General features: G+C 40.5%; 3 protein-coding genes across 5 annotated transcripts; all 3 read right to left on the bottom strand.

Moving 5' to 3' along the window:
* Positions 1-133: 133 nt before the first annotated feature.
* On the bottom strand, positions 134-19,800 carry spata13 (spermatogenesis associated 13). 3 transcript variants are annotated; one of them, XM_057323025.1, is made up of 14 exons: positions 19,363-19,797; positions 10,595-12,007; positions 9,195-9,236; positions 8,307-8,738; positions 5,615-5,759; positions 5,392-5,510; positions 5,012-5,191; positions 3,954-4,136; positions 2,890-3,069; positions 2,524-2,756; positions 2,239-2,368; positions 1,238-1,610; positions 1,046-1,120; positions 134-778 (listed from the first exon to the last, which is right to left on the bottom strand). In XM_057323025.1, the coding sequence occupies exons 1-14, from the start codon at positions 19,369-19,371 to the stop codon at positions 597-599; spliced, it is 3,696 nt and encodes a 1,231-aa protein (XP_057179008.1). In that variant the 5' UTR covers positions 19,372-19,797; the 3' UTR covers positions 134-596. The 3 variants fall into 3 exon arrangements, with proteins under 3 accessions (XP_057179008.1, XP_057179009.1, XP_057179010.1); XM_057323026.1 differs by lacking the exon at positions 19,363-19,797 and adding an exon at positions 14,111-14,394; XM_057323027.1 differs by lacking the exons at positions 134-778; positions 1,046-1,120 and adding an exon at positions 2,060-2,142 and having other exon boundaries at positions 1,505-1,610; positions 19,363-19,800.
* Positions 19,801-20,814: 1,014 nt separating this feature from the next.
* c1qtnf9 (C1q and TNF related 9) lies at positions 20,815-22,172 on the bottom strand. Its single transcript, XM_057322042.1, has 3 exons — positions 21,986-22,172; positions 21,740-21,802; positions 20,815-21,604 (listed from the first exon to the last, which is right to left on the bottom strand). The coding sequence occupies exons 1-3, from the start codon at positions 22,170-22,172 to the stop codon at positions 20,835-20,837; spliced, it is 1,020 nt and encodes a 339-aa protein (XP_057178025.1). The 3' UTR covers positions 20,815-20,834.
* A 1,048-nt stretch (positions 22,173-23,220) lies between these two features.
* Positions 23,221-25,598, bottom strand: tagln3b (transgelin 3b). The gene is made up of 5 exons (XM_057323033.1): positions 25,439-25,598; positions 24,719-24,932; positions 24,472-24,646; positions 24,144-24,246; positions 23,221-24,029 (listed from the first exon to the last, which is right to left on the bottom strand). The coding sequence occupies exons 2-5, from the start codon at positions 24,896-24,898 to the stop codon at positions 23,888-23,890; spliced, it is 600 nt and encodes a 199-aa protein (XP_057179016.1). The 5' UTR covers positions 24,899-24,932; positions 25,439-25,598; the 3' UTR covers positions 23,221-23,887.
* Positions 25,599-26,097: the final 499 nt, after the last annotated feature.

Genomic DNA, 26,097 nt, shown 5'->3' with positions numbered 1-26,097 from the left:
GTAACTGTATCCTGTCAGGTGTGCAGACAGTAAAGCCTTGTGTTCACTCACCCTATAGATTCATTCAACCTCTTTGAACAAGAGAGGGTACCGACACCACATACAGCTTCAGCCATTCATTGATCAAGATGCATTTAAACACAACTGTGTACATTTATTTAAACATGATACATGTTTGCGTTCGCTTTCTTAAAAAGGCACCAGCCTTTGATAAAGCAATAAAATATACAGACACATTGTTAGAAGCTGAAGATAAATCATTGTCGTGACAGACACACATTTGGGTAAGGTGGCAAGGATGGGAAAACTTGCCAGAGCAGCTCTTTTTGACCATAGTAGTAAGTTGACAGGAATAACACTTTCTGCACTAACACTAAACATCATTTCTTTCCCCATCCACCATCGTTCCTTCATAAAACCATCTCACACACACATTCAAAACACACATACCTACTTACATGTATATAAATATACATTTGTATGCATTGGAAAACAGCAATCCAGTTTAGTCCTGTACTATTGCATCGTTTATGAATCTCCACATCATCGCTATGGAAAACAATCATGTTTGAGTGTCGAAAAGCGTTTCTTTTTCATCATTTTTTGAAGAAGGCGCTGCGTGCGAACGAGTACCACAGGTGAACAGGTTTTTTCTTCGGCTCTGCTAAAGAGAAGACCTGCTGCTGCGGGATGCTGGTTGGCACGGTCACGTGTCGCTGATGGAGAGGATGTAGCGGCTGATGGTGGGGAGGCACAGGGTGACTGGAATAATTCATTTCTGAAAACGCAGACAAAATGCATTTCATTCCATATTTATAAAGCAAGGAAAAACTAACATGATTGAGTTTAATGGTCAAAGGCAGGCACTGCCTCAATTTTTTGCTCTAGAAAGCATAAACTGGAACAACCTAAAGAAGTTTGTTTTTTCCAAATTTGAGCAAATAAATAAATCAACCATATTATTAAATGTCATAATATTTAATTACTATTGTCAGGTCTTTCAGTAATATGAATTTTTACTAAACAATTGTAACTTTGACCTTACTTTTCATTTTGCCTTGTTTAGATTTCCTAGCGTTCTGAACTGCTTGCTTCCTCTGAGCCTCGCTAATCTCCATCCCTGAAAACAGACCAATAAAATGAACAAATAAAACATCATATTAACAGCATGCTGTGAAATCAAGGCCTTAGCAAAAAAAAACATTTTATGCAAACCAATACCTTTAAAAAAACATACCCATCTCTTGGTCCTCCTGTACACGTCTGCGCTCTCGCTCAAACGCTTGCAACCATCGCTGCTTATCCTGGTTCTTTCTGCAGCAAAGTACACTTAACACCTCCAGGTTCTCTGAATGCCGCAGGAGGAAGGCGTTCTTCAGTAAGCCTAGATCGTGGTGCCGCCCATCGGGCAGGTCAATTAGTTCGAGGTGATCTGAGTCTAGACGACCACGGTAATGTAGCAGGTCTCTCCGTAGGACGTCTTTCTTACAGAACACCAGCTGGTGGTCAAACAGGAAGCAGCTGCGTTGCTGCGTCTTACCGGGCCGTACCATCCGTGTCAGCTCGCCTGAGTGGATGAGCTCAGAGCTCCGTGTTAACACATCATCTCCCTGCAGGTGGAGGAAAGGGATTCTTTTCGTTACTTTGATTCTTTTTTTATTTGGCTATAATGGAATTTTAATGAGATGAAATGCAAAGCCTCGTCTAGCCCTGTAAGTGACCCAGCGTATTAGCCCATAATGTCATAAACGGATCAACATGATATCCAATTCTAATCTTATTGCATTACACTCAGATGTCTGGTAGGGCTGCTCGATTATGACAAAAATCATAATCACAATTGTTTTGGCCAATAATGAGATCCCGGTTATTTAATAACTTTTAAAACAACATAGAAAAATAAAAATAACTTGGCTATTAAACTGAATTCAACTGAAAGCTAAATGTAAATAAATAGCACAGCTGAACAACTGTAAAGGAAAGGGGTGCGCTGTGGATTTACACCACAAGAAAAGAGAGGATCTTTGCAAAATGGAATGCGGCACAATCATCGTTTTACCTCGATTATTGCGTTTTTGAAATTGTTGAAGGCCAAAATTGACGATTACGATTAATTTTCGATGAATTGCACAGCCCTAGTATCTGGCAAGGCAAAATTCTTCATTAGACACGGTTTATGACGCCGTGAATAGTTTGAGTTTTGACATAAAGCTGAAATGGTTAAGTGTCATCACTAACCTCCCAGTGTAGAATGGACACTTGCCAGTGAGCGATGGTGTCGATGCTCTCAAGACGTCTTTTCCTCTCATTTATCAGACTCGCCACATTTTTCATTGCTGTATGTGCGTCACACACCCCCGAATAGTCACTGAGGGCAAAAACATACAGTACAAATTTGTAGGCGATGCCTACTCTTTTGTTTACATTTCAAAGGTTTGAGAATGATTCCAGAGCAGTTACTGTAACAACAACAATTTTAATAGTTTTAATAGAAAAAAAGCACAATGCAAGAGCACAATCTACCTGTGGTCTTGTGGTGTGAATTTTAGCAGCTCTCCTAGTTGGAGAGGGTATTTACAGATCTTCTGTACAGGTGTGAGTAAGAAGCCGGCGATGGAGATGTCAATCATCTGCTGTAGGAGTCGACACGCCTCAAAAAAGTGTTTGTATTTTCCTTGTTTCATTAAACGATGTAATTCAGTACACGCTGCTGGGTGAGTGTTACAGTACTCGGAGTATATAGAGAAACCTTCCCCCTGAGAGAGAGAGAGAGAGAGAGAGAGAGAGAGAGAGAGAGAGAGAGAGAGAGAGAGAGAGAGAGACGGAATGTATGAGCAAATCTGTAACAGTTCTTGCAGTGGGTCTTTTATTGAATGTGTGTAAAGATACCTGTTGTAGAAAGCAGGAGCCGATTTCACTCAGATGAGGGTTTTCCGCATTGTATTTCTTTTCTAGGTCCTTGAGAAACATTCTCTGGAACTTGTAGATGTCCTCGATGTTGCTGAAGATTGTCTTTAGCTGTGCAACTGTGAACATGGCAGGGTTCTTCCTACACTGACGAATATATCCCTACAACAAGTGAATATCAAAATGATTAATGTTAGTGGTGTCATTTCATCAACAGATTTATTTTGAAACCAGTAAAGAAACAGAGTCTTGCATAGCTGTAAAGAGTTACCCTTTGCAATGCTATTATTACAGGTTTGACCAGCAGAGGTCAGCAACGAACAGCCCTCAAAATCCAATTCCGTTTGGAATAACTACCACCTACTGATAACTATAACCTAGCAAAAATCTGCAGATACACCTATGCACATTGCGTTTGGTACTGTATCCCACAATGCAATGCATTCCACTTGATTCTCCAGATGAACCAGAAGTAATCTTTCTTGACTTTCTCTTAACTTTTCGTGACAAAAAGTTACGAAAATTCTTATGCAACCTCTGCAAAAGATGTATACGCCAGCTCAAAATAAAAAAGATCTTAACTGCACTTAATAAACAATGCAACGCGTCAGGGTCCTGTAACCATACAATTGCATACTACTAGTACTACTCAAAATATTAACTGATACATTTTGTCAAGCTTTACATACTTTTTAAAAATAAAAGTATATAATATCTGTGCAGTATGCTAGAATTCCAGTCCAATCATCCAAAGAACTACGTGCTGACCATGGCGAACGTCTGGGGTGGAGTTAAAGATAGTATTAAACTAATCTGAGCTGTATGCCTACATTCTAAGAGATAATGTTTGTAGTTATCTTGAATGAAGACAAACATGGGTTTCGTTTCATTTTAATCTCATACTTAAAACAAGAAGTGTGGCAGAAATTTGACAGTCAAACTTTAAGGGTTCCTTTGTGATAATCATAAACCTGAAAACAAGTCAACAGCGTGCAGATGCAACAGAAAGTAGATGTTAAAAGCGTAATGTTGTTATAGAGGCTTACCTCACAGATATCTTTGAGATGCTTTATGTAAACACGCTCTGTGTCCATTATCTCATTGACCACATTTGCTCTCATCTGTTCCCGGTGATGAGTGTTTTGTTTGTATGTGTCCGAGGGGGCCGACTCTTCCTCCAGTGTGTTCTCCACACTGTCACTGCTGGAATCTTCCTGATTTACCCGTACCTTGAAAATCAACACATTACGGTTAATCTCACAGGATCAAATGACTCAATGGATTAAAGGGACACTTCACCCAAAAGTGAAACTTCTGTCATCCTTTACTCACCTTCGAGTTGTTCCAAATGTGTATAAATGTCTTTGTTCTGATGACCACAGAGAAAGATATTTGGAAGAATGCTTGTAACAAGACAGATCTCGCCCCCCATTGACTCCCATAGTAGGAAAAAATACTTTTATCGTTTTTTAGTTCTGTTGAACACAGAAGACGACGTTTTGAAGAATGTAGGACAGGAAACAGTTCTGGGGCACTTTTGACTCCCATTGTAAAATCTGTCTGGTTACAAGCATTATTCCAAATATCTTTCTCTTTAAATTTATACAGATTTGGAACAACTCGAAGGTGAGTAAATGATGACTGAAGTTTCATTTTTGGGTGAAGTATCCCTTTAATCCACAGGTGACCATGATTAAGCACAATGATCAGTTGTATTAAACAGGCTTTTAACTGATGGAGACATTGAACTGGTTCATCCTCTTCAACAAAGACTTGATCAAATCACTGAAAGCCTCTTTGTGTCTGATTGACTCATCTCATTGGATCTTAAGCATAAACAGAGGCACAGATTGTACGCGCAAACACATTATCTAAAGCTGAAAACAAAGTGACTCCATTCCATTCATGTTCATCTCTTTTAAACCGGTCAATCTGCACATGTAACCACGATGACACATGCTATTTCCTGCTGGGTCACCCGGAGCAACCACGCAGGATGTCTTACTATGGCATTAGGGTGATCCAATCACAACTGTTCAGCCATTAACAGCATACGGGTCTAAATCTGCTTTTGTTTTAGCGAGAGGGTGAGAGTGCAACTCACCCGCACAAAGCTGGAGGGGAACCACGCCTCACGGTCACCCACCATCCCCCACCACCAATCCTTCTCCCCAACATCCAGGACCCGTATCACGTCCCCGGCTTTGAAGGCCAGCTCCTGCTCTTCCATTGTGACATGGTCCCACAAGGCCTCGGCATACACGGCATGGCCTGCGTTTATGTACTGGAGAAGATCGAGATGGAGATTACAGACACACTAAACATTCAGGGCAGATATCAGATAAAGAGATCAAGTGCAGTACAAGGAGATAAGCACGGGATTTAACAGATAAGACGTGAAGTGAAACACGCCTTGTTAAAACACTCATAAAAAGTGCTACAATTAAACTTTATTTAACCTACAAAATGAACTATCTATCCAACCTGATTGAGTGTGAAAAGGTCGGCTTCCGGTTGGAGGTAGGGCGTTACTTCAGTCAGCTCTTCAAAGCTGCCGTCCTCTTCACTGATGCTGTCATCCAACATTGGATTAGAGCTACCATCTACAATACAACCACACACACAAAATCAATATTTCCACTCTCACAATAAAGCCTCTCATCGTGTCAAGTGTGTATATGAGCGCATAAACCAAACACGGCCTCACCACTGAGCACTCTGCGAGCTCTGCGTCGTCCCATTCTATCCAGGCCGATGGGTGTGCTTTGGGAGAAGACGCAGGGTCTCAGACGGGCAGATACGGCCCGGTATGGAGGGACTCCACGAGAAGGTATTGGAGGACGAGAAACCGGCTGCAACGGAGAACCAAAGATTAGACTTTAATCAGTCGAGTCCATCGAAGCAGCAAGACCTTCTGTTCAAGACAGAGTTCAACGACTGTTCTCAGCAGGACAACGACTTGTGAGGGGGTCATTAGACTGAAGTTTCAGCTCATCTGTTCTGAATACAAAACATTGCAAGCATTGCAGAACACGGTCTTGTTTATAACTACTAGGCACTTTCAAAATGTCAACCTCATTCTTATTACTGTAACACAGCAATAAAAAATAATCATTGTATATATCAATTACCATGATTAAAGGCAGGGTAGGCAATTCTTTCCAGAATTTTTTTTATATCGTCGCTGTCGGGCGGAATCCTCGCATCTCCAAAACCATTATTTTTCAGGAAATTAAAAAACTGCATTTTTTTACTTATTAAACATTGTATCGTTAAAGTTGGTATTATACCTTATATTGCTATCATATACTGTTGTGTACCAACATTAACACAACATTTCCCCAAAACCATGTTTAATCGGAGATACAAGGTTTATGACTTGGGAGCAGGGAGATACGAGATTACGCTGTCATTGATAAGAATGGTAATGCCACAGACGTCGCTGCTGCCAGCAGTGTTCATCAAAGTATGCGGTCGCGTTGAGCCTTTTGACAAGAGACGAGGCTTTAAGAGCTAATGAAAGCTAATGATTGTGGTTACATACATCTTCCTAAACTCTATTTTAAACGTTAGAGCTATGACCAAACGTTAGAGCAATACCAAAATAAAACGTTAAACAGGCTGTCTAATATTGGCGGAAATTAATCTGCACACAAATAAAGTCGGCGGTCGCGTTGAGCCTCTTGACAAGAGAAAAGGCTTCAATAGTAGCTAACGATCTTCCTAAACTCTATTTTAAAGGTTCAAGAGCTATAAGTGATGCAATACAAAAAACGATGAGCTGACTAGGCTGTCTAATAGGCGGAAATTAGCCGAATCTGCTCGCAAACTTACCTTCGTGGCTCACGGGCTTCCTTCTGCACCGAAGCATTACAGCTATCGATTTTTAACAAAACAGGCCTACTCAAATGTATCTAACCTAACTATTTTCACTCGTTATTGTCTAAAAAACTTTCAATCAGGAGACGTAATGCCGAGAGGCTCCCGCGGAATGAAGATGAGGTGGAGTTACGAGACTTCTCAGACAGTTGAAGTGTCCAATGGAGTTAAGAGATTTGCTCTCAAGCTATTTTCAACACTTTAGATTGGTTAATAGTTTGTAAAAATAACAGACCCACATGGGGACTGACCAATAGCATCGATTTGTGAAAAAATATGAAATTGACCAAATTTGGACATAGGAGGTTTCCGCCCGACAGCGACGATATGCTGGTTGAAAGTCACATTCTGATAACGCCAAGTAATGTGGTCTAAATATATTGATATACATAAGAGCGCAAGACCATAAAATTTCCGTCCAATCATTGCATTCGGTCCAAAAAGCCTACCCTTCCTCTAAGTTCACACTAACGATTACAACCATGATGTAATGCTATTTATTTTGTATGTGGGTTAAAGTAATAAGAGTGAGCTTTATTTCATATAACTGTAATGAGAACAGGAGGGTGCTTAGTACAGTAGATGCATTAAAGGGATACTTCACCCAAAAATGAAAATTCAGTCATCATTTACTCACCTTCGAGTTGTTCCAAATCGGTATAAATTTCTTTGTTATGATGAACACAGAGAAAGATATTTGGAAGAATGCTTATAACCAGACAGATCTTGCCCCCCATTGACTCCCATAGTAGGAAATATTACTTTATCTTTTTTATGTTCTGTTGAACACAGAAAAAGATGTTTTGAAGAATGTAGGACAGCAAACAGTTCTGGGGCACTTTTGACTACCATTGTATTTTTTCCTACTATGGGAGTCAATGGGGGGCAAAATCTGTTTGGTTATAAGCATTCTTACAAATATCTTTCTCTGTGTTCATCAGAACAAAGACATTTATACACATTTGGAACAACTCGAAGGTGAGGAAATTTTGGGGTGAAGTAACCCTTTAAGAAAATGACTGTCAGATGAAGCCGGTCTTTAAAACGAATGTAGTTACGGGAAAGACAAAGAGTATTTACAATAATGACCTGAAAAATTCTTTAAATCCACCTGACCTATGACATTATACAGTTAAGCCATAATGATACACCCAAAAGAGTTCTATTATGGAACCCAAAAGAAGATATTTTGAGAAATGTCGCAGTGGTTCTGTGTGTATACAATAAAAATCAAAGGAGCGAATGTTGTTTGGTAATCAAATTCCTTAAAAATATGTCCTTTTGTGTTCTGCAGAAGAAATAAATTAGTAAAAGTAAATGATCAAATAATTTTCCTTGGGTGAACTATCCCTTTAAAAAAGCCCTGTAAATGATTTTCATCCGGCAATTTCGCTACTGTAAACTCTGCTGAAGTCTTTGGGAAACCTGTCCTGAAATGCACATTGCATACGCAATTTTGATGCTGCTAAAAACGACTTAAAATTGACAAAATGTATAAACAAAAGTGCACAGTGCCTTACCGATGGCAAACTTTCAGCATCTTCCTTCTGCTCAGCTGCTGGGGCAGAAAACAAATCCACTCCTCCAATAACAGAGATGGGACGCCTCTTTCTGCTCTGGCTTTGAGTACAGACATCACCATTCTCCTTTCTGTCATTCTCAATGTAGCTCCCATTGCTATTGTAGTCCTTCTGGGAAGTGTAGTCCATAACCTCAGGCTCTTTGTCCTCTGGGATGCAGAACTTTGATCTGTCCAGCTGGCCATAGTCAGACACTGGCCGAGGTCTGGAGCGACCAGCCCTTTTCCTGGGCACTACAGAAGTGGACGAGTCACCGGCACAAGATGGAGAGTTTGGTGTTGTTGGAGTGGTTAGCAGTGGGGATTGTGTAGCACAGGAGTTCTCATCCCTTGTTTTCAAAAGAGCTTTTAAAACTTCTTCAGATGAAGCAGCCTAGAGAAGGCAAACACCTGCTATTAGCACCAGTGATTAATACAAAAAATCCTTTTGTATCACAGGAAGGAATTATACTGTAAAACAGAGTAATGAATCTAGATATGATTAAGTGATTCATTCAAATTACATCATTTATATTATGAAGATTGCATACTATATCAAAGCCAAGAATTTTGTTGCAAAGGCGAAATATCGAACTATAGCTGATGTATTTACATTATAGCAATGTTTTTGTTTGCTCACTCATGGGTCAATACAATATGGATCCTAAAAGACAGATATTTTACCAGCCATCAATATTAAACCTTTGCACATTCGTAACATTCTGTACAGACAGAAAAAAATAAACAGATTGATCTGTGGTCTGTCTGTACATGGCTCATCATGTTCTAGTCTGTACTCATGTGTTATTCGCTATTAGTCTATATTGTATAAGATACAGAAAATTCTTACCTCCGAGTCGTCCGTTTCTCTCTGTGCAGAATTCCATAAACACTGAAAAGGCACACAATGCACCAGCATCATGGTGAAAAAAGTCAATCAAAACGTATATGCATAAAATCCCACACTTCACTTGGCCCACTGCGGCTTGTCTACATCACATTTCTTTATTGGCTTGCGTGTACCGCATACATTTGTGTTTATGCCGGTTTGGTCTGACTGTTGGACTTTGTCCCTTAGATTGTTCCCTCGGGGAGGAGACATTGTCCTTGCTCATACGTGTTCAGTCTCAGGAGTTGCGTTTAAGCAATCCTACTAATCATTAACTCTACCTGCTGCCTTTGTGGCGCGCCAGACAGCTGAGCTGCCCATGTGACACTCCAAACAGAAGATGCATCGCTTTAGAGGAAGTGCTGGAGAAGGAGAGGTCAGTCATATGGAAAGATAAAGACGTATTGGATTGGTTGATCGACCAATCATGACACAATAATAAAGCGAATTACCCTAACAAAATAAAATATGACAAAATTTGCTGACTTTGGATGTGCTACAAAGGTACCCGAGATCAAGGTTACGATTGCATTAGAAATGGGTATCACTTGTGTGATAAAACTATGATGCAAGTTTTCGTATTTCAAGGAATGACTTCCTATGTCAAAGATCAAGGTTTAAGTTTTTGGCAATCAATCACGTGACATCTACAATCAGACGTCTGTCTTGTACATCTAGACGTATCAAATTCGGCCAGACAGAACAGCACTTGTCCAGACTTGCTGCTTATAATCCATCACTCGTTCAAAGAACAAAATAAACATTACAACAATATCGTCTGAGGATAAGTTTGCAGAGCAAATGTTGTCAAACAACTATCAAATTCGCTTCACATTTGTCTTTGCCCCTGCTTGATCTTATTGCTTTTAAAGGTCAAGTGGCATTTAGCAGTGAGGTTTTAAATTGCAACGAACAGCTCACTCCACCGCTCTCCCCTCCCTTTAGAAGCACTATGGTGGCTGACACAGGGCTATGTCGTCGTCATGTTTTCGCTTCTTTGTAAAATGAGATAACGTATTTTATGAAACGCTATCTGTAGAGCAGTTTGTCCGCTTGGGGCTACTGTAGAAACAACATGGTGAATTCCATGCAAGGGGACCCGCTGTGTATGTAGATAGAAATAGCTCATTCTAAGGTATTGAAAACATAACACTTCATTATGCAAGGTCCTTATACATCTCTGAAGACATAGTTATGTATATTATATTGCATTTCCGTCAATAGATTCTCCAAAAATGAATGTAAATGTACAAAATCACAAGCCAAGTCTATTTATAGGCCACAAAATGCATGTTCAACATATTATTGCTGGCAGAGAGGCCATTAACAGTATATGGAGATGATATTATACATTATCTTACCTCCGTGTTATTGCTATTGATCGTCTCCTTTTGACTGGGGCTTGAACACCGAGCGAGCGTTTGAGAGACGTGGTAATTTGCTCCATTTTGATGGCACTCCATAGGTTCACAGTACCTTTCCAGCAAACAAACTGAGGCGAAATCTGTTGAAGATTTAGCCACATGCATACAGTCACTCATGAGGGCTGTTGTTTTGCTAGGAGGCTCCAAAGAGTCATCTAGGACGGAGGTAAAGAAGGCAGGACAGGAGGGAGCGGGGTGCAAAGTTGGCATGTGTTGGTGAATGTTGACCTGCGTTCCCTGCTGGGCATTGCTGGGTGCAGGTGAAGGTCTGGGTTGACGCCCTGTTGAGCTAACACAAGGCGTTCTGCGGGAGTACTCGTCATGGAGCTGACTTAGAGGTGACTGTGGCACTTGAGAGCTTTTACTTTTGACAGACAGGTCCGTTAAACTGCCAACAAGATTTCGCAGATGTCCCCGCGTTCTCATGGGACTTTGCCGTTTACTGGAACCATGGTTCTGCAAGTCAACGGATGAGGAGCTGGTGGTCCTCTGAAGAATTGTAGTATCAGAGCTATCTGGGTTTTGAGTCTCAGTTGCGGTAACTTTGCGTCTAAAATGACTCTTGAAGACGTAGAGATTTTCTGCACTTTTGCTCAGTTTACTCTGAACCTTGACATTTACTTGAGCTTCAAGGACTTTGCAAGGTAAAGCAGACTTTTCCGTGATGGGCTCACTGGTAGATGGGCACTCTGGTTGTCTCTGCACTATGTCAACCAACGGGATGCGCCCCGGTCCATAAGCCCTGCGGATACTTCTTGAAAAATGTGAATTCTTCTGAAAAACTTCTTCCACCTCACAATCTTCATCTTCATCCAGAAGTGATGTTTTGCTACTTTGGGATGTACCGTTTGACACTTTATCAATTTCCGTACATGTCCTCTCGTTGGTTGTGACATTTCGCTTGGTTACAAAGAAACCATTGGTATCCTCATTGACCACTGTGGAAAGATTTCTCTCCTGTCCAGCTGCCATAGCATTGCTCCTGTTCTGGATTCCTTGGAGCACAGAAGACCGCAGTTTTTTGAAAGATCCCACGGCGCGAAAGCTAGCCAGTCCAGACCATGCCTGGGGCATGACAGCTGGACCTTTTGGAGCAGCATTATCCTCACATTTTGTCTGGGTGGAAAACAGACATACAACCCTAGAGGGGTACGGCTTGGCCTGCCCACCAGCAATCACAGGAACGGACTGGGCCTGAGAATTCAGTCTGTTAAGTCTGTTCTCCTCACAGCATGGCTTGGATATGACAGGCTGGACCTGGTCACCACAGCTAGGCTTGGGATTCATCTGCCGCTCCTCTTTGAAAGAATCATTGCTATGAGAGGAGACAAGTGAGCCAGACGAAGGAGCCTGCAGAATTGACAGGAAGTTGATATATTAAGTTAACTGTGTAGCATGACAGCTGTCGTACAACAGGTTTATTGACAGGCCTTAATGTAAGTCTTTGAATAAAGAAAATAAGGCACGTGATATGGAGTTAGACAATAAAATGACCAAGTGTTTTGTCTGAAAGGCATTTTACTTAACACATCAATGAAACAATACAACACCTGTGTAATCTGTTTTACACGCACGATGGTTGTGTCTTGTTACATTATACATGAAATATGAACTTATACAACCTCGGCTGATAACATGACCTTGACATTAAATAGTATCGTTGATGAAGTAAATCGTATCTTGTTCTTCCACTCACATGTGTAAATGTCTTTCATGTAATCGGTGTACAAATACAGGATCAATAATAAATCAAGTGTTTTATCTGTTGTATTGGAGGGTGCCAGTGAATAGCATGCTTGGATACTCGTAGATCACATCGGGGGTGAGGTGTGTTGTAAAATTTCCTATGAAAGACATCGGCTGTATTTCTTTAGGCCTGATAAAGTGAGGCCCCTCTCCGAGAGTGTGGAAGTCGTAGCCTGGTGCGACATTAGCTTTGATGAAAGGCTTTCGTGAACATGACTAAGCAATGAAAATCGCTAATCCTTTGTGATTAATGCAACAAATTGCACAGTTTTCGACCAGATTTATTCTTTGAGTGGTGGGAGAGGGGTCGGGTTCGAGACCCGTGGAGGTTGAGCAGTTTTAACCCCTTTGTTGCTGGGTGCTCTCCGTTAATGCACAGAGATATTAATGATTCAGATAATTTGTCCCAAGGTCATTTTTAGTGGATGTATGAAATCAGTTACTATCATGTTCACATAGCAACCACGACTAACCACAGGTGGAGTTTGTTACAAGTGTACACTTACTTTTTGTCTTAGTTACGAATTCACAAGAAACAATGATTTTCAAACAGGCTTCAGTATGGTCTCAAAAACAGAAAGCACCACCTCAAATTTAAACAACAACGGGTTGGTCAGAATGCCCCAAACAACAAACAGTTAAACTTTCAAATGTTGATGCATATAAAAGTAGATTGGAACGTAATAGAAAAAAAATATTCTTTAGAAGCTAACAGATGTCGTTTGGGGAAATGTCTTACTTAAAATATGTGCTTGGCTTACATAGCGTAGTGGCCAAAAGTGATATTCGGAGGGGGGCAACACTTTCAATGCCCCCTCAGATTAGATGAAACCAACAAAATATGAGGTGTGCGGTACAAAATGAACAACACACCAAGGTATTTGTCGGACTAAATTATTTAGCAAAAAGACAAACCACAGTATACCAGGTAATATGTGTTTTATTATATTATATACAAAACATGCATAGAAAACAATAATCTCCCAGAAAATGAAGAATACCTTGACTACACTTTTATCTGTTATTAATATTTGTTGGTCCTCAATATTTTGTAGTCATTCTCCTGGCTATTTCTTTGGACAGGTGTTGCATGCAATTTTTTTCCAAGCCTTCTCAAATCAGAGCTCCAGTTCAAACCCCAAACACACCAATGCAACAAGCTTACAAACATTTTTTATGCATCTTTAATAAAATATTTGAATAAAATGTGAAGATGTCAATTGTCAGGTTGAGTATCACTGTTGGCCACAACTCTAGCTTTCCGTAAATAGATTGGCAAGGTTTTGTTATCTAATGCAATGACATTTATACACATACATGTATACATGTATATAACACTACCTCTACTTACTAAATTATCCATTTGCACAAGTGTACATACAATCTGTTAATATGTTTATTCTACTATATACTACCCTGTACAATGTCTCTTATATGTTATTATCCCCCATTTTCTGTAAAATAGTCTTTATTTTATATATGCACAATTTAGAATCTTTTAGACTGTAAATCGTATTATATTGTATTGTCATTGTGTTGAATGTCTGTACTAGAAGCTTCCAACACCAAAGAAAATTCCTTGTGTGTGCAAGCACACTTGGCAATAAAGCTCTTCTGATTCTGATTCTGATTTAAGTGTGGCTTTTGTATTCAGATACTTATCGGTTGCCACTATACAGTGTAGCCCTATAGAATAACCAAACATACCTTCTGTCTCAGTGTAGGCAACGGTTGATCTCGATCATGTCAAGTCCAGCTACCCATGAGCACTTAGCTCCATTGAGGCATGAGAAAGAAACTGCCAGTTGACCTTTTTGTTTAACTAGAGTTTTGAAAGAATGCAATTATCTCATCCTCTGTGTCTCTTTACTGACTTCTCACACTTCCCGATGTCTCTGAGCTTCAAGTTGAACTCCTACTCTTCCTCGCCTTTATAATCATTGCCGAGTCAGAATTAATTAAGAGCAAAACCCCTCCGCGTGGCTTCCAGCTAAAGCCAGGCTCAAAACAAACTCCCTAAACAAGAATACAGACATATATAATCACATAGACGCCTGCTGGGGATCTGCTAATGTGCCAAAGTACACCTACAACTAATAAGCACTGATGCATGCATACTAACATATGACGTCTTACATTCCTAAAGTCACACACTTTAAGATGCAAGCAGACTCATTTTCTCACTCCAGTATGAGAGCGAGATCACACGATTGGATTAACATGCTTTTGCCAGCGCCTTAAAACTAGGGTGGGCCCGGTGAGGTGAAAGATGATCCACACGATGTAGTTGTTAACGCAAATTATCAAGCCTTTGTATCAAATAAATAATTAGGTACAAGCCCGGCGCTTCCTGACTAAGGAATGTTTTACCTAAGAGTAACCCACCACACCAGTTCTTATAATCTGCCAATCAAGATGAGCAAGTCTTGCGTTGCTGTCGAATCACTCAGGAATGATGCACCCTACGCTTTATGAATCAGTCAAATGTAATTCACCGGAGCCACGATTGTGACGAGGAATTCCAGGCATTTTTAAAAGCGTGTTTATACTTTTGGCTGAGTACAGAAGCCACGCCGCCCTTTAGCCATCCAAAGCTTCTGAATTATACCATGTCAATGTCAATTAACAGATTTGAGATTTGTTCAGAGCCTGGAGTGAAAGAAAATATCTCATTAGAGTTTGACTCACCCCTTTCCACTGAATGCAAGACTGTTTTACTGTCAAAATGTTTAAAGGGGTCATATAGCGCGAATACGTGTGTTTCTGTGTCTTTGGTGTGTTATAAGTTGCTCATGCATGTATTAGACACGTGAAATTGCAAAAATGGAAGTGTGGGATCAAAAGATGCATTCTATGTAAAAGCGAATGCTCACCCAGACCTGCCTGAAACGCCTCGTGTAACCACACCCCCACAAATCTACGTCAGTTGGTGGTATGATTTGACTAAGACCGCCCAAATGTATACGCAAGTAAGGTGGGCGTACCTGTCAGTACAATTGAAGAGGAACCTGATGTTCCAAATATGGTAAGAGGCGTTACATTTCCGTCCAATCACTGCGCACTGGTGAACTGGCCAATCATAGCACACCTCGCTTTTCAGAGCCATGAGCTTTGTAATAAAATCTGTGCATTTCAGAGAGGCGGAGCAAAGAGGAGATACAAACATACATGGTGTGTGGAAAATACAGCGTTTTTCAACCTTAAATCGTGTATACACATTGCATTACATCTAAAACAAACAATTTTGTTAATTTGAGCCGTGTCATATGACCCCTTTAAAACACTAGCATTCTTCATCGCTCTGGTCAAGATCCTCCTCAAACCTACACGATAGTGAGTGTACCACCCCTCTCCTTATCCTAATCTGATTATAAGGCTTTATCAGTCTGGGCTAGCATCAATTCTGTATACTGTCAAATGCGCTTGTTAACATGTGTAGAGAGAGAGAACCTATTCACAGAGCCCTTCTGACAAGTTTGATGTACTGCAAAACTACCAATGTACAGAGAATAGAAGAGTGATTTATTCTTTTTTTTTGTTTGGTTACTGATACCACCTGCCATATTATGGCCCAGTTCTCCTTTTTGTCAGCAAGACAAGGAAGTATAGTTAGGAGGCAGACACGCCCTGCCTGCTTCAGGCATGGGAAGCGTTAAGTAATGCTCCATGAAACCTCATTCATCTCACCTGTCTCCTGAGCTGCATTTGTCTACACCAAGTCTACTGCTGCAAAACACATGTCAATATACGTTCAGCATGCTCTGAGAAATACTAAGCTTTGTTAAGCTTAATGGGTGTGTTTCTCAAAACATGTACAGGTCACATTTCACCCCCAAACCAAAAGAAAACACAACGTTTTCGAGCTTCGTTTTACCCCAAAACGGTTCGATCCCCAGGGCCAGCGGGTAACGACTGAGGTGCCCTTGAGCAAGAAGGCACCTGACCCCTACTTGCTCCCCGGGCGCTGCAGTGATAGCTGCCCACTGCTCCGGGTGTACGTGTGGTCACCACTAGCTGTGCGTGTGTTCACTACTCTCTGGATGGGTTAAATGCAGAGTCACATTTCGGGTATGGGTCACCATACTTGACAAATAATTGAATTATTATTATTATTAGAATACGCGTGGTTTCCCACATTCGCTTACTGATTGGGTCGTCTTACGATTGCGTTTGCTTCCCTGATTCGTTAAGCCTCTGTCATATGAGCCATTACGCTACCTGAAGGCGACAATGACCAGCCTCGCAGCGACCGTGTAAACAACAGGCATGTTTAACTTCAAGCTGCGCTGTTTACACGAATCGACACGGTGACATTACAGCAACAAGAGAGAATCGAGAGCCGTATGTTTGTAAATAGCTCACTCAGTACTGCGATGTCATCCGTCGATCGGTCTGCGTGGCGCCGAATGAAATCAAACGAGCCTAATAACACGGATTACCTCATCTAACGTTATCCACACGAAGACGTCCTTGCTTTTCCTCGCCATCATGTTCATTTTGTACTGGTCGGTCTGTGACTAGAAACCAACTGTCATCAACAACCAACATTACATTTAAGTGCGCATGCCCAGCGTGTCTGAATGGTCATGTGACATGCTTTTTCTCCAGTGCAGATTTTTTCTTAAACGCATGTGGAAACGGCAGTGTAAACGAGGATCGTTTTCATTTTAAAACGCCGTTTTTGTACGACAACGGCCTAATGTAAACGCCACCAGAGCCACTAATGGAAATTCCAAAATCTTTGTTATCACAATGGAGTTATAAAAGTATTTAAATGCAAGTTTAATATTTACTACTTTTATAGCTTTTAGTCAGGCGAGTTTGCTGGCCAATTAAGAACAGGGATACCATGGTCCTTAAACCAGGTACTGGTAGCTGCTGCTGACCAACTTTATGGAGATGCAGATTTCATTTTCCAACAGGACTTGGCACCTGCACACAGTGCCAAAGCTACCAGTACCTGGTTTAAGGACCATGGTATCCCTGTTCTTAATTGGCCAGCAAACTCGCCTGACCTTAACCCCACAGAAAATCTATGGGGTATTGTGAAGAGGAAGATGCGATATGCCAGACCCAACAATGCAGAAGAGCTGAAGGCCACTATCAGAGCAACCTGGGCTCTCATAACACCTGAGCAGTGCCACAGACTGATCCACTCCATGCCACGCCGCATTGCTGCAGTAATTCAGGCAAAAGGAGCCCCAACTAAGTATTGAGTGCTGTACATGCTCATACTTTTCATCTTCATACTTTTCAGTTGGCCAAGATTTCTAAAAATCCTTTCTTTGTATTGGTCTTAAGTAATATTCTAATTTTCTGAGATACTGAATTTGGGATTTTCATTAGTTGAACAGGGCTCTCCCTGTTCTTCGTGGACGTTGCTCGGTGGCTTTGGTCGGGGTCACTGAGTGCAGCTATGACACGTCAGAGGAGATCTGGCCCTCCCGGCTGAGCCTGGTTTCTCCCGAGGTTTTTTTTTCTCCATTATTCAGCATTGGAGTTTGGGTTCCTCGCCACAGCAGAGCAGTGCAGTGTTGGCTTGCTCACCGGGAGACTGCATTTATTTATTTATTCATTTATTTATTAGATATTATTTATTATAATGATCTTGCTTGGTCTATAAACACCATGCACTGTGCTGTGTTTTACCTTTCTGTGTTTTTCTTATTTGCTCCTGTAAAGCTGCTTTGGAACAATGCACATTGTGAAAAGCGCTATATAAATAAAATTGAATTGAATTGAATTAGTTGTCAGTTATAATCATCAAATTAAAAGAAATAAACATTTGAAATATATCAGTCTGTGTGTAATGAATGAATATAATATACAAGTTTCACTTTTTGAATGGAATTAGTGAAATAAATCAACTTTTTGATGATATTCTAATTATATGACCAGCCCCTGTAAGTCTTGGCATTAATTTATGGTGGCCATGGTTTAGGAGGCACGTACAAGGCATACAAGTTCCTGTGTATGTCTTGTGATAATAACCAAACCCTCTCGTCATGTGTGTGTGGAGTGCATTCCATTGCCTGTGTGTTGATGTCAAGCGAGCAAAAGCAATTGTTTAGAGAAAGTGTCGGACTAAGTGTTTTAACTATTTAGTATGCATTACAAAATGAAGATGGCCGTGAAATGTTGTGGAATGCATAATTATCTATGACTTATGTCAAGAGCAGCATGTTGTTTGCACATGCCGGAGTTTAAACATTATATTTAAGCATGACAAATGATGTGTTTTCACGTTGCAAAATGGTGTTTTATGCTTAAAAACTAACACTTGTAACACTTAGTTTTAAAGTATCACAAAAAACCTTGTCAAGCACGTGAGATTAATAGTAATATTTCAGATTTAAGAATAAGTATGGTTTTATTATAGTTAAAGTATAAAGTTGGCACATTACCATTTGTACTATCATAGTTTTACTATAATTATCATGGTTAAACTATCATTATAGCGGTGACACCATAATTTGAGTAAAATAGTTTACAAAAAAAAAACATTTAAGTTACTACAGTTCGTACTAGTAAGTATATACTTTAGTAAGGATCCGGTATGGATGAACGCGATTACGGGCCTTTGCTAAAATAGAGAAAGAAACATAAACTCTCGTTTATTTTTTAGTTTAATTAACTCAATCTCTATAAAGATGACCACCTCGCCACCCCTCCTCCTCCTTTTCTTAACTCCCCCCGTAGCTCCATCTCCCTACAAGCTTTGCGCGCTCCCCCCACATCACCATGACAACCAGTGGGATAGTAACGCATACACAATACCCCCTCCTCCCTCCAGCTTCTTTTGAACTCAACGGTACTGACAAGACGATAAAGTGCCAGCGGAACGATCTGCTTACACTTTTGGGCCCTTGTCACTAAATATCTGTTCCCGTATCAATAAAATTATACAATGCGCCGACTCTAAATTAACGTGTACATTAGTTGATATTCGCACGTCTTACCTTTATCATAGTTCTTGAGTGGCGTCTTAGCCCGGTGTCACAACACTTGTGCGGCTTGAATGTGTTCGCAAGCCGCGAGTAACTCCTCCAACAGTTCAAGGTCCAGAGAATCACTCATATTAACTCATCGGAAATCGTTGGACAGCCCGTCGATGAATGCGAAACTACATAGTAGTAAAAAAAAAGCGAAACAAACCCCGTAGCCAAAGATCTACCGGGACCGAAAAACTTTCCACGAACTGCGTGCCCCGAACTCTCCCTTAGGTGATTTAATAGCACGTGATCGAAATAAAGCGCTCGCGACGCAGATTTGTGAGTTGAAACGGACTCGTTTGAAAGTTTAATGTTGGTTTTCTGTGGTGAAAAAGCTCAGCCAGAGGGATCCGTGGAGCTGCGCGGACGGAGAGACGTTATTGGACAGCATCAATGCACTTGTTGCGCTGATTGCAGCGGGGCGGAGAAACAAGTCGCCTGTGATAGGCGCTCTGCAGTCTGCCCACAGGACGCCAGCCAAAATTAAAGTGCGTCTGTATCATATCTGTATATAGTACGCTCACTGTTTTTGTTTTTGTAAAGGGCGGAGATATATTAGACAAACATTGAGAAATAGAGAAATGCATTGATTGACACTAAAGCAATGCAATATGTATTCCGTGCACGGGCCTTCCTTTAGCGATCGCCTGCGCAATAAACAAAAACTGATGTAAGTTACAACAGACAATGTTTGTGGTGCTTACACGTGCAAAACTAAGTTGTTTTAGTTTTAACTCCTGATATTGGATTGTTCTTTTTTGTTGTTGTTGTTGTTGTGAACGAGTGAACCTTTTTCTGGTGAGAATGCGTTTTGTGTTTTTATGTAGGCCTCGATATGACACTTTTTAAAACGTTTTAATGTCAAGCAAGTAGGCTATCAAAACTGTGCTGTTGTTCTTCTAGGGATAATATGTATGTACATTTTACATTGAGCCATTTCTAGGAATTAGAATATTACAGACATTTAGGGGTGGGCCCCATGAATAAGAAAACCTTATAAACTTATAGGTGTTTCCTACATAAGATCTCCGTCATATTGAAATGGTCAATTCATGAACATTTAAGAGCAAGTTGACAGTGCATCTGTCACCAAAATTATATGCATGTATGAATATCAAATGTTGGCTATGCTGTTGTGTAGAACCAAACATAGTTGCTAAACGCAACAGGCTATGGGCATTAGCAAACACATAGCACAAACAACGGAGTCAGTAGGGTTAAGAGTTTAATCCATTAGTAAGAACCACTAAAATGATAAGTCATTTTGTTCATAACTTAAGTCTACAAAGCACATGGGTAAAAAATCGACACAGCAAATCTTTCAGAAAAAAACACAAGTGGTAATTTAGTGAATTTAAAACATTTTCATCACATGAGGATCATAGTTGCAGGAACATTAAACTCTATCAAAAGGGCTCTTCTAGATAGCTAGGCCTACTTTATGTTGCAAAGAGAATAAATCCAGAAAAAACTGTATCGTCATCTTCATCTGCATACAACCCATTAAATAGCTCTCCATCAGACGCTTGAAGCCACACCTTGTCTCCAACCTCCAGGTCTAGGACTGCTCCCCCTGCAGCCTGATCCTCACCGCTTTGGTAGCTGTCCATAGTGTGGATCATTCGCTGACCGTTCTTCATCAGGGCCACTTTTACATTCCGAGAATAAACAGTGATGTAATAAGTGAAAAAATAGGCTCCGCTGACAGGACACGTGAAGCGACCCGTCTCAGGATCATAGTGACCCTGCCGGTTGTAGAGGATTTTAGTAAAACGTATAGGTGCGTTAGCAGGAGGTATTTTGGTGTTTTCAGTCAATCCAACCGAAAAAGCACTTTTTGGTATCTCAGGCATGTCTCCCTTTGGACCTGGCTTGCCAACGTCTCCTTTTGAGCCTTTATCGCCATGAACGCCAATGCTGCCCTTGATACCCGGAGGGCCAAAATCACCCTTCGGACCTGGCCGTCCTGGGGGACCCAAAGGACCCATTAAGCCTCTCTCTCCTTTAGTGCCAGTGTCACCTTGTGCCCCTGCTGGGCCTAAAGGCCCCTCCTCCCCTTTGATGCCCTGTGGTCCTGGCAAACCCAACTCTCCCTTCTGACCTTTCAAGCCAAGAGGCCCTGCGAAACCTTGGGGTCCCATTTTGCCAGGTGGGCCCCGCTCTCCATTATCACCGCGCCGGCCCTTCATACCAGCTATGCCAGGAATACCTGTTTAAACGGCCAAAAAACACTATCATTTACTTGAGTGGTTTCTATTCACACTATTAGAAAATGTTAAAAAAATGTTATGAAATAAATGTTTAAAAAATAGTTATATTTTATTGCATATTTAGAAACCTTTACCAGGTTCTCCTTTATCCCCTTTTGGACCATTTTTACCAGCTTCTCCACATGTTCCTATGTCCCCTTTAGAAAAAAACAGTTAAAACCCTTAAAACTGTATTGTGCTTCAGACTGTGTTTGTATACTACATTATTGCATATAAGGTCACACGGCAATACACATATTTTCAGAACACTACTGTTATTTGACCTTTAAAAGTTAGTTTAAAGGTCACTAATGTACAAACGTACTTGCTTTTGGTCTTACCCCCATCTCCTTTGTCACCTTTGGCCCCATCTCTGCCATCACGACCTGGCATTCCATTGTGTCCCGGGTCTCCTGGGATTCCGGGGTGACCGCACATGCAACCGTTATTCTTTCCAGAAACTTCCTGCTCCGCAGCATTTACTAATACAAATAAAAAAAGCATACAGAATTGTCCGGGAAACAGCATGGTCCTCCAGCACAGTAGCAGCCTAAAAGATTCGGCTAAAATCTGTGTTGTGTCTGTGTTGTGAGAAGCTAAATGAGCAGAAATAATAGATGATATTTTAAAATGGTGGTAGTTATTACATCACATTGTAAACCTGTAACTTCATTGGTCAGAAAGTCATTTTCTAGATGACTTATTTTAGCCAAATCTGTTACACATCACTTGTGTCCTCAAGAAATCCTTCTTTTTTAGTTGAACTAATAATCAACCTGGAAACTGTTATTGCACAATCCATATTAGCATAGCGTTTTGCAAATGAGGTAGACAAACGCCATTGATTCTTCACTGTATTCTTCGTTCTCGCAATGTGGAGTAAAGCTTGTATTAAATTAAACAGGACTTTTGTTAAATTAAATATGAATTGAACAGTTGGGATCTTGCTCCACGAGGGCTTGATGTCAGTAAAGGGAAGACAACACTGAGCCTCTTGTGTTTTAATTTGCCCGTATTAATTGTATTGCTTTAGAAATGTTATTGAACAGATATCAAGTCTAGAGAGCACTATGCAAGGCCTCTGCACCCTGTTTATGTTACTTTATCTTGATTCATTTCGCACTTGAGTGACATTGCAAATTCAATCTAAGGCATCCCAGTGCTTGACCTTATGAATAATGCTCTTTCATTAGTAAAAGCTTCATGCTCTTGAAATATGTCATATCATGCCTCCCTTCCTCTTCCAATTAGAACTAAAAGGTTTTTTTCAGACGACTGCAATAAAATCTAAAGAACCAATGCTCTGAGGTCTCGTTGATTATAGATGCAGTTGTGACCTTTTGTTTTAGAAAGTATGAAATGCTTTTGTTTACAGTAAATGTTATTTCCTTTTTCTGTTGTTGTTTTCAGAATATTTCATAAAGGATTTTTTTTTTTCATTCAAGAATCTGAGAATCTTCATTTTTTAAGAGTAGATCTTATATGGTCCTAAAGTTGTGCAATTGTTTTATTTAAACGTCATATGTTACATTTTATTTGAATGAAAACAGGATTACTAACATATTTTTAGGTATCAATTTATTATTATTTCCAAAAAACATGATGACAAAACAAAACCATCTTATTAAGAAACTCATTTGGAATGTTCAAACACAACAGCGTGGACAACACAAACACAATATATTAATCTGAATACAGTACGCCTGGTTATGTGCATTGATACCCTTTTAATCATATTTAATATAGTACCAACAAGGGCAGAATTATTTGTTTGTGCCAACTTTTGGCAATTACTGCACATTTAAAACTGAGCAAACAAGAAAATTGTTAAACTGCTGTTATTTGGTTTACCATCATATAGTTTACTTACAGATATTAAGGCAGACAATTATGTAAAATAACATTTATTGGCTTGATAAAATGTGAACAATTACTCTCCATGAATACATTTACAAATAAATAAATATATTTTATAACAAGATGAGTCAACCAAAAATAAATAGATATATCTAGCATGCTCTAATAGTTCACCGGTGAATCATAAATCATTTAAAATAGTATGGGCTGAAATTCTTAAAACTATACGCTCTAATACAGTTTCTGATGTTACTGGGATCTTTCTTTCTCATCAAACAGACGTCGCCATCAGAGACTCAGCAGGAACACTGCTCAGTGTGGGCTGGGGTTAGAGGGTTTAAGGTCTTCTGGTTGTTTTAGGCAAGTTCTCGGGCAGCGGTATAGTTTTACATAATCTGGCGATGCATGCCGTAACCAGTCATGCCAGCCTGAGATGCCCCACGGTTACTGCCCATCTGAAGGCCAATCAGATTCTGGCCCTGGCGCAACTGCTCCTCAGAAAACTCTCGCCGATTCCCTTGAGACTTTCTGTCGGACAAAAAGGGCGATGTGTTGACATGGCACCGACACACAACTCCAGACAGGATAACACACAGCACTGTAATTTCATATGGCAAAGCTCAAAGGAACTGTCTTGCTCACCTGTGAAACCAGTCTTGGTTACCTCGGTAATGCCCATCGTCTTTTGTGAGAGCCACGCTTCCCAGGGCCATCAGAGTTCTTTGGACCGCAGCCATGTCTTTTGCTTCAACCAAAGAGGACAACAAATCAACAAATTTGCTTAAATCTGCTGTATTATTTTGGTACAGCTGGCCTGCTATTTGCTTTAACAAGAGTTCAAAAGGTGCCGTGCTGTTCCAGAAACATTTTTTTGAATGCAATTATAAAGTCCATTCTCCTACACTAATCACAAAGGGAAACAAGATTACACAGACGTAGAAGAACAAGCGTAAACATTACACCGCATTACCTTCCCACAGGTCCACTGTTTGAAATATGTCTGTGGTGATTACTCCATAGGCCTCCGTTGCTTGAAGGAACTGGGAGATCTTTTCCATCTGCTTGAAGGCCATCTGAGTCTCTGGGATCTTCTTAATAGGCTCCTTACCACGCGGATACAGACTATTAATGAGTCTACAGAGGATCTGCAGACACACGACAATCAATAGAAAGTGTGGTATTGTCCGATTATGATTAAGTATAGTTCAGTAACTCACAGTGCCATCCATCAGCCAGTTCTGGAAGTGTTGTTTTCCTGGCTGTGGTCTCTCTATGTTTCCTCCACACTGGGCAATAATCCAGTCCACCAGCCGAGACTCCAGGTCGGGATCATACTTCTGCTCTATTTTCTCCTGGACCTCACGGCTCAGACCATAACTGGGTCCTCTGTTTGCCATAGTTAATTGAGTTACCTAGATGCTTTCCCAGTATCTGTTTTTAAAATAAATAATTTAATTTCAATACATTAGTTTACACACAGCAGCTGCTGTGAAGCTGCACTGGATCACTTTTAATTTCCCCTTAGGACAAGACAACTGTTATTACTTGTTTTGTTGTCAAATAAAACCATTGTAAGTGATATTTTGTTCGTACTGTTTTGTTCTGTCCTTTTTTTGACAGACGTTGGTTGCTCGGGGTGTGGTCCACGCGGTCCTAATGCGTGACTTTCAAAGCCCAAATGCGTTTTCATCCGAACGCAGATCATCATCAAGATTACATTAACACAGGGGAACGTTGCAATTCCACGTATTCTGTATTTTCAATTCTTGTCCAGCACGCAGACAAACTATTTGCGTTGATTTAACGCAAATTACTTTTCAACTATCAGCGTACATTTAAACTATTATCATATTTAATTTCTGCATGCAATAAAGCAATAGATGTAGGCCTGTCTTTTGTCAAAAATAAAATGATAATGAAATCCAGTGTCCACTTACAGTAATGGGATGCGTCCTGTCCTCCACCGTAGCGAGGTCAAATCCTTCCTGTGGTCACTGATCAGAGATGCTGGATTGAAACATCCATGCAGCTGGGGATGGGGCGTGGCTCCGAGCCAACTGTCCGGTTTGCAAAATCTGGAATCCTACTATGGTGAGGGGTTGATTTATGAATATCAATTAGGCTGCGTGGCCGTCCGCTCGATGAACGTGGGCGTGACGTAATTAATATTCATGAAGCAAGCGACGAGTTACAAACGAATCTCAGGAGAGAAACGACACTATGAAAAATCGGTGAAACGGTTTGAAAACTGTCAGTGAGAAAAGAAACCAGTCGTCTTTTTGCTCTTCTTTCAGTAATAAATAACCAAGCCCATTTTCAACTACACTGAGATCCATTAGCATTGCGTGTAAACTCTATAGAGGAAAGTATGATACTACCTTACGCGTATAGACCACTTTGCAAGATTTGTAAACACTGGTCCAGAAGAACTTCCGGTTTTACTTTATTCTTTAAACCTAACGTTTCATGTATAATTATTAGTTTACAAATGTTCTGGCTGTATTGTTCAAACATTTGTGTAGTGTTAAGAAAGTGAAAAAGGAAGTTCTTCTTGACCAACGTTGCTTTTCCGAAATGGTCCATACAAGTATAGTTC

The sequence above is a fragment of the Triplophysa rosa genome, linkage group LG23 (assembly GCF_024868665.1).
Source record: "Triplophysa rosa linkage group LG23, Trosa_1v2, whole genome shotgun sequence".
Taxonomy (NCBI): Eukaryota; Metazoa; Chordata; class Actinopteri; order Cypriniformes; family Nemacheilidae; genus Triplophysa; species Triplophysa rosa.
Note: the sequence above shows the minus strand (reverse complement) of the source record. Positions and strands in the feature narration are given on the sequence as shown.

Coding starts and splice junctions, on each gene's coding strand:
- spata13 (XM_057323025.1), bottom strand. Junction 3,070..3,953: donor ATCTCAAAGATATCTGTGAG/GTAAGCCTCTAT, acceptor CACTTGTTGTAG/GGATATATTCGTCAGTGTAG. Junction 779..1,045: donor TAAACAAGGCAAAATGAAAA/GTAAGGTCAAAG, acceptor CTGCGTTTTCAG/AAATGAATTATTCCAGTCAC.
- c1qtnf9 (XM_057322042.1), bottom strand. CDS start 22,172: ATGCTGTTTCCCGGACAATTCTGTATGCTTTTTTTATTTGTATTAGTA. Junction 21,803..21,985: donor AGGTGACAAAGGAGATGGGG/GTAAGACCAAAA, acceptor TTTTTTCTAAAG/GGGACATAGGAACATGTGGA. Junction 21,605..21,739: donor AGGGGATAAAGGAGAACCTG/GTAAAGGTTTCT, acceptor CCGTTTAAACAG/GTATTCCTGGCATAGCTGGT.
- tagln3b (XM_057323033.1), bottom strand. CDS start 24,898: ATGGCAAACAGAGGACCCAGTTATGGTCTGAGCCGTGAGGTCCAGGAG. Junction 24,247..24,471: donor AACAGTGGACCTGTGGGAAG/GTAATGCGGTGT, acceptor CTTTGGTTGAAG/CAAAAGACATGGCTGCGGTC. Junction 24,030..24,143: donor AACCAAGACTGGTTTCACAG/GTGAGCAAGACA, acceptor TTTGTCCGACAG/AAAGTCTCAAGGGAATCGGC.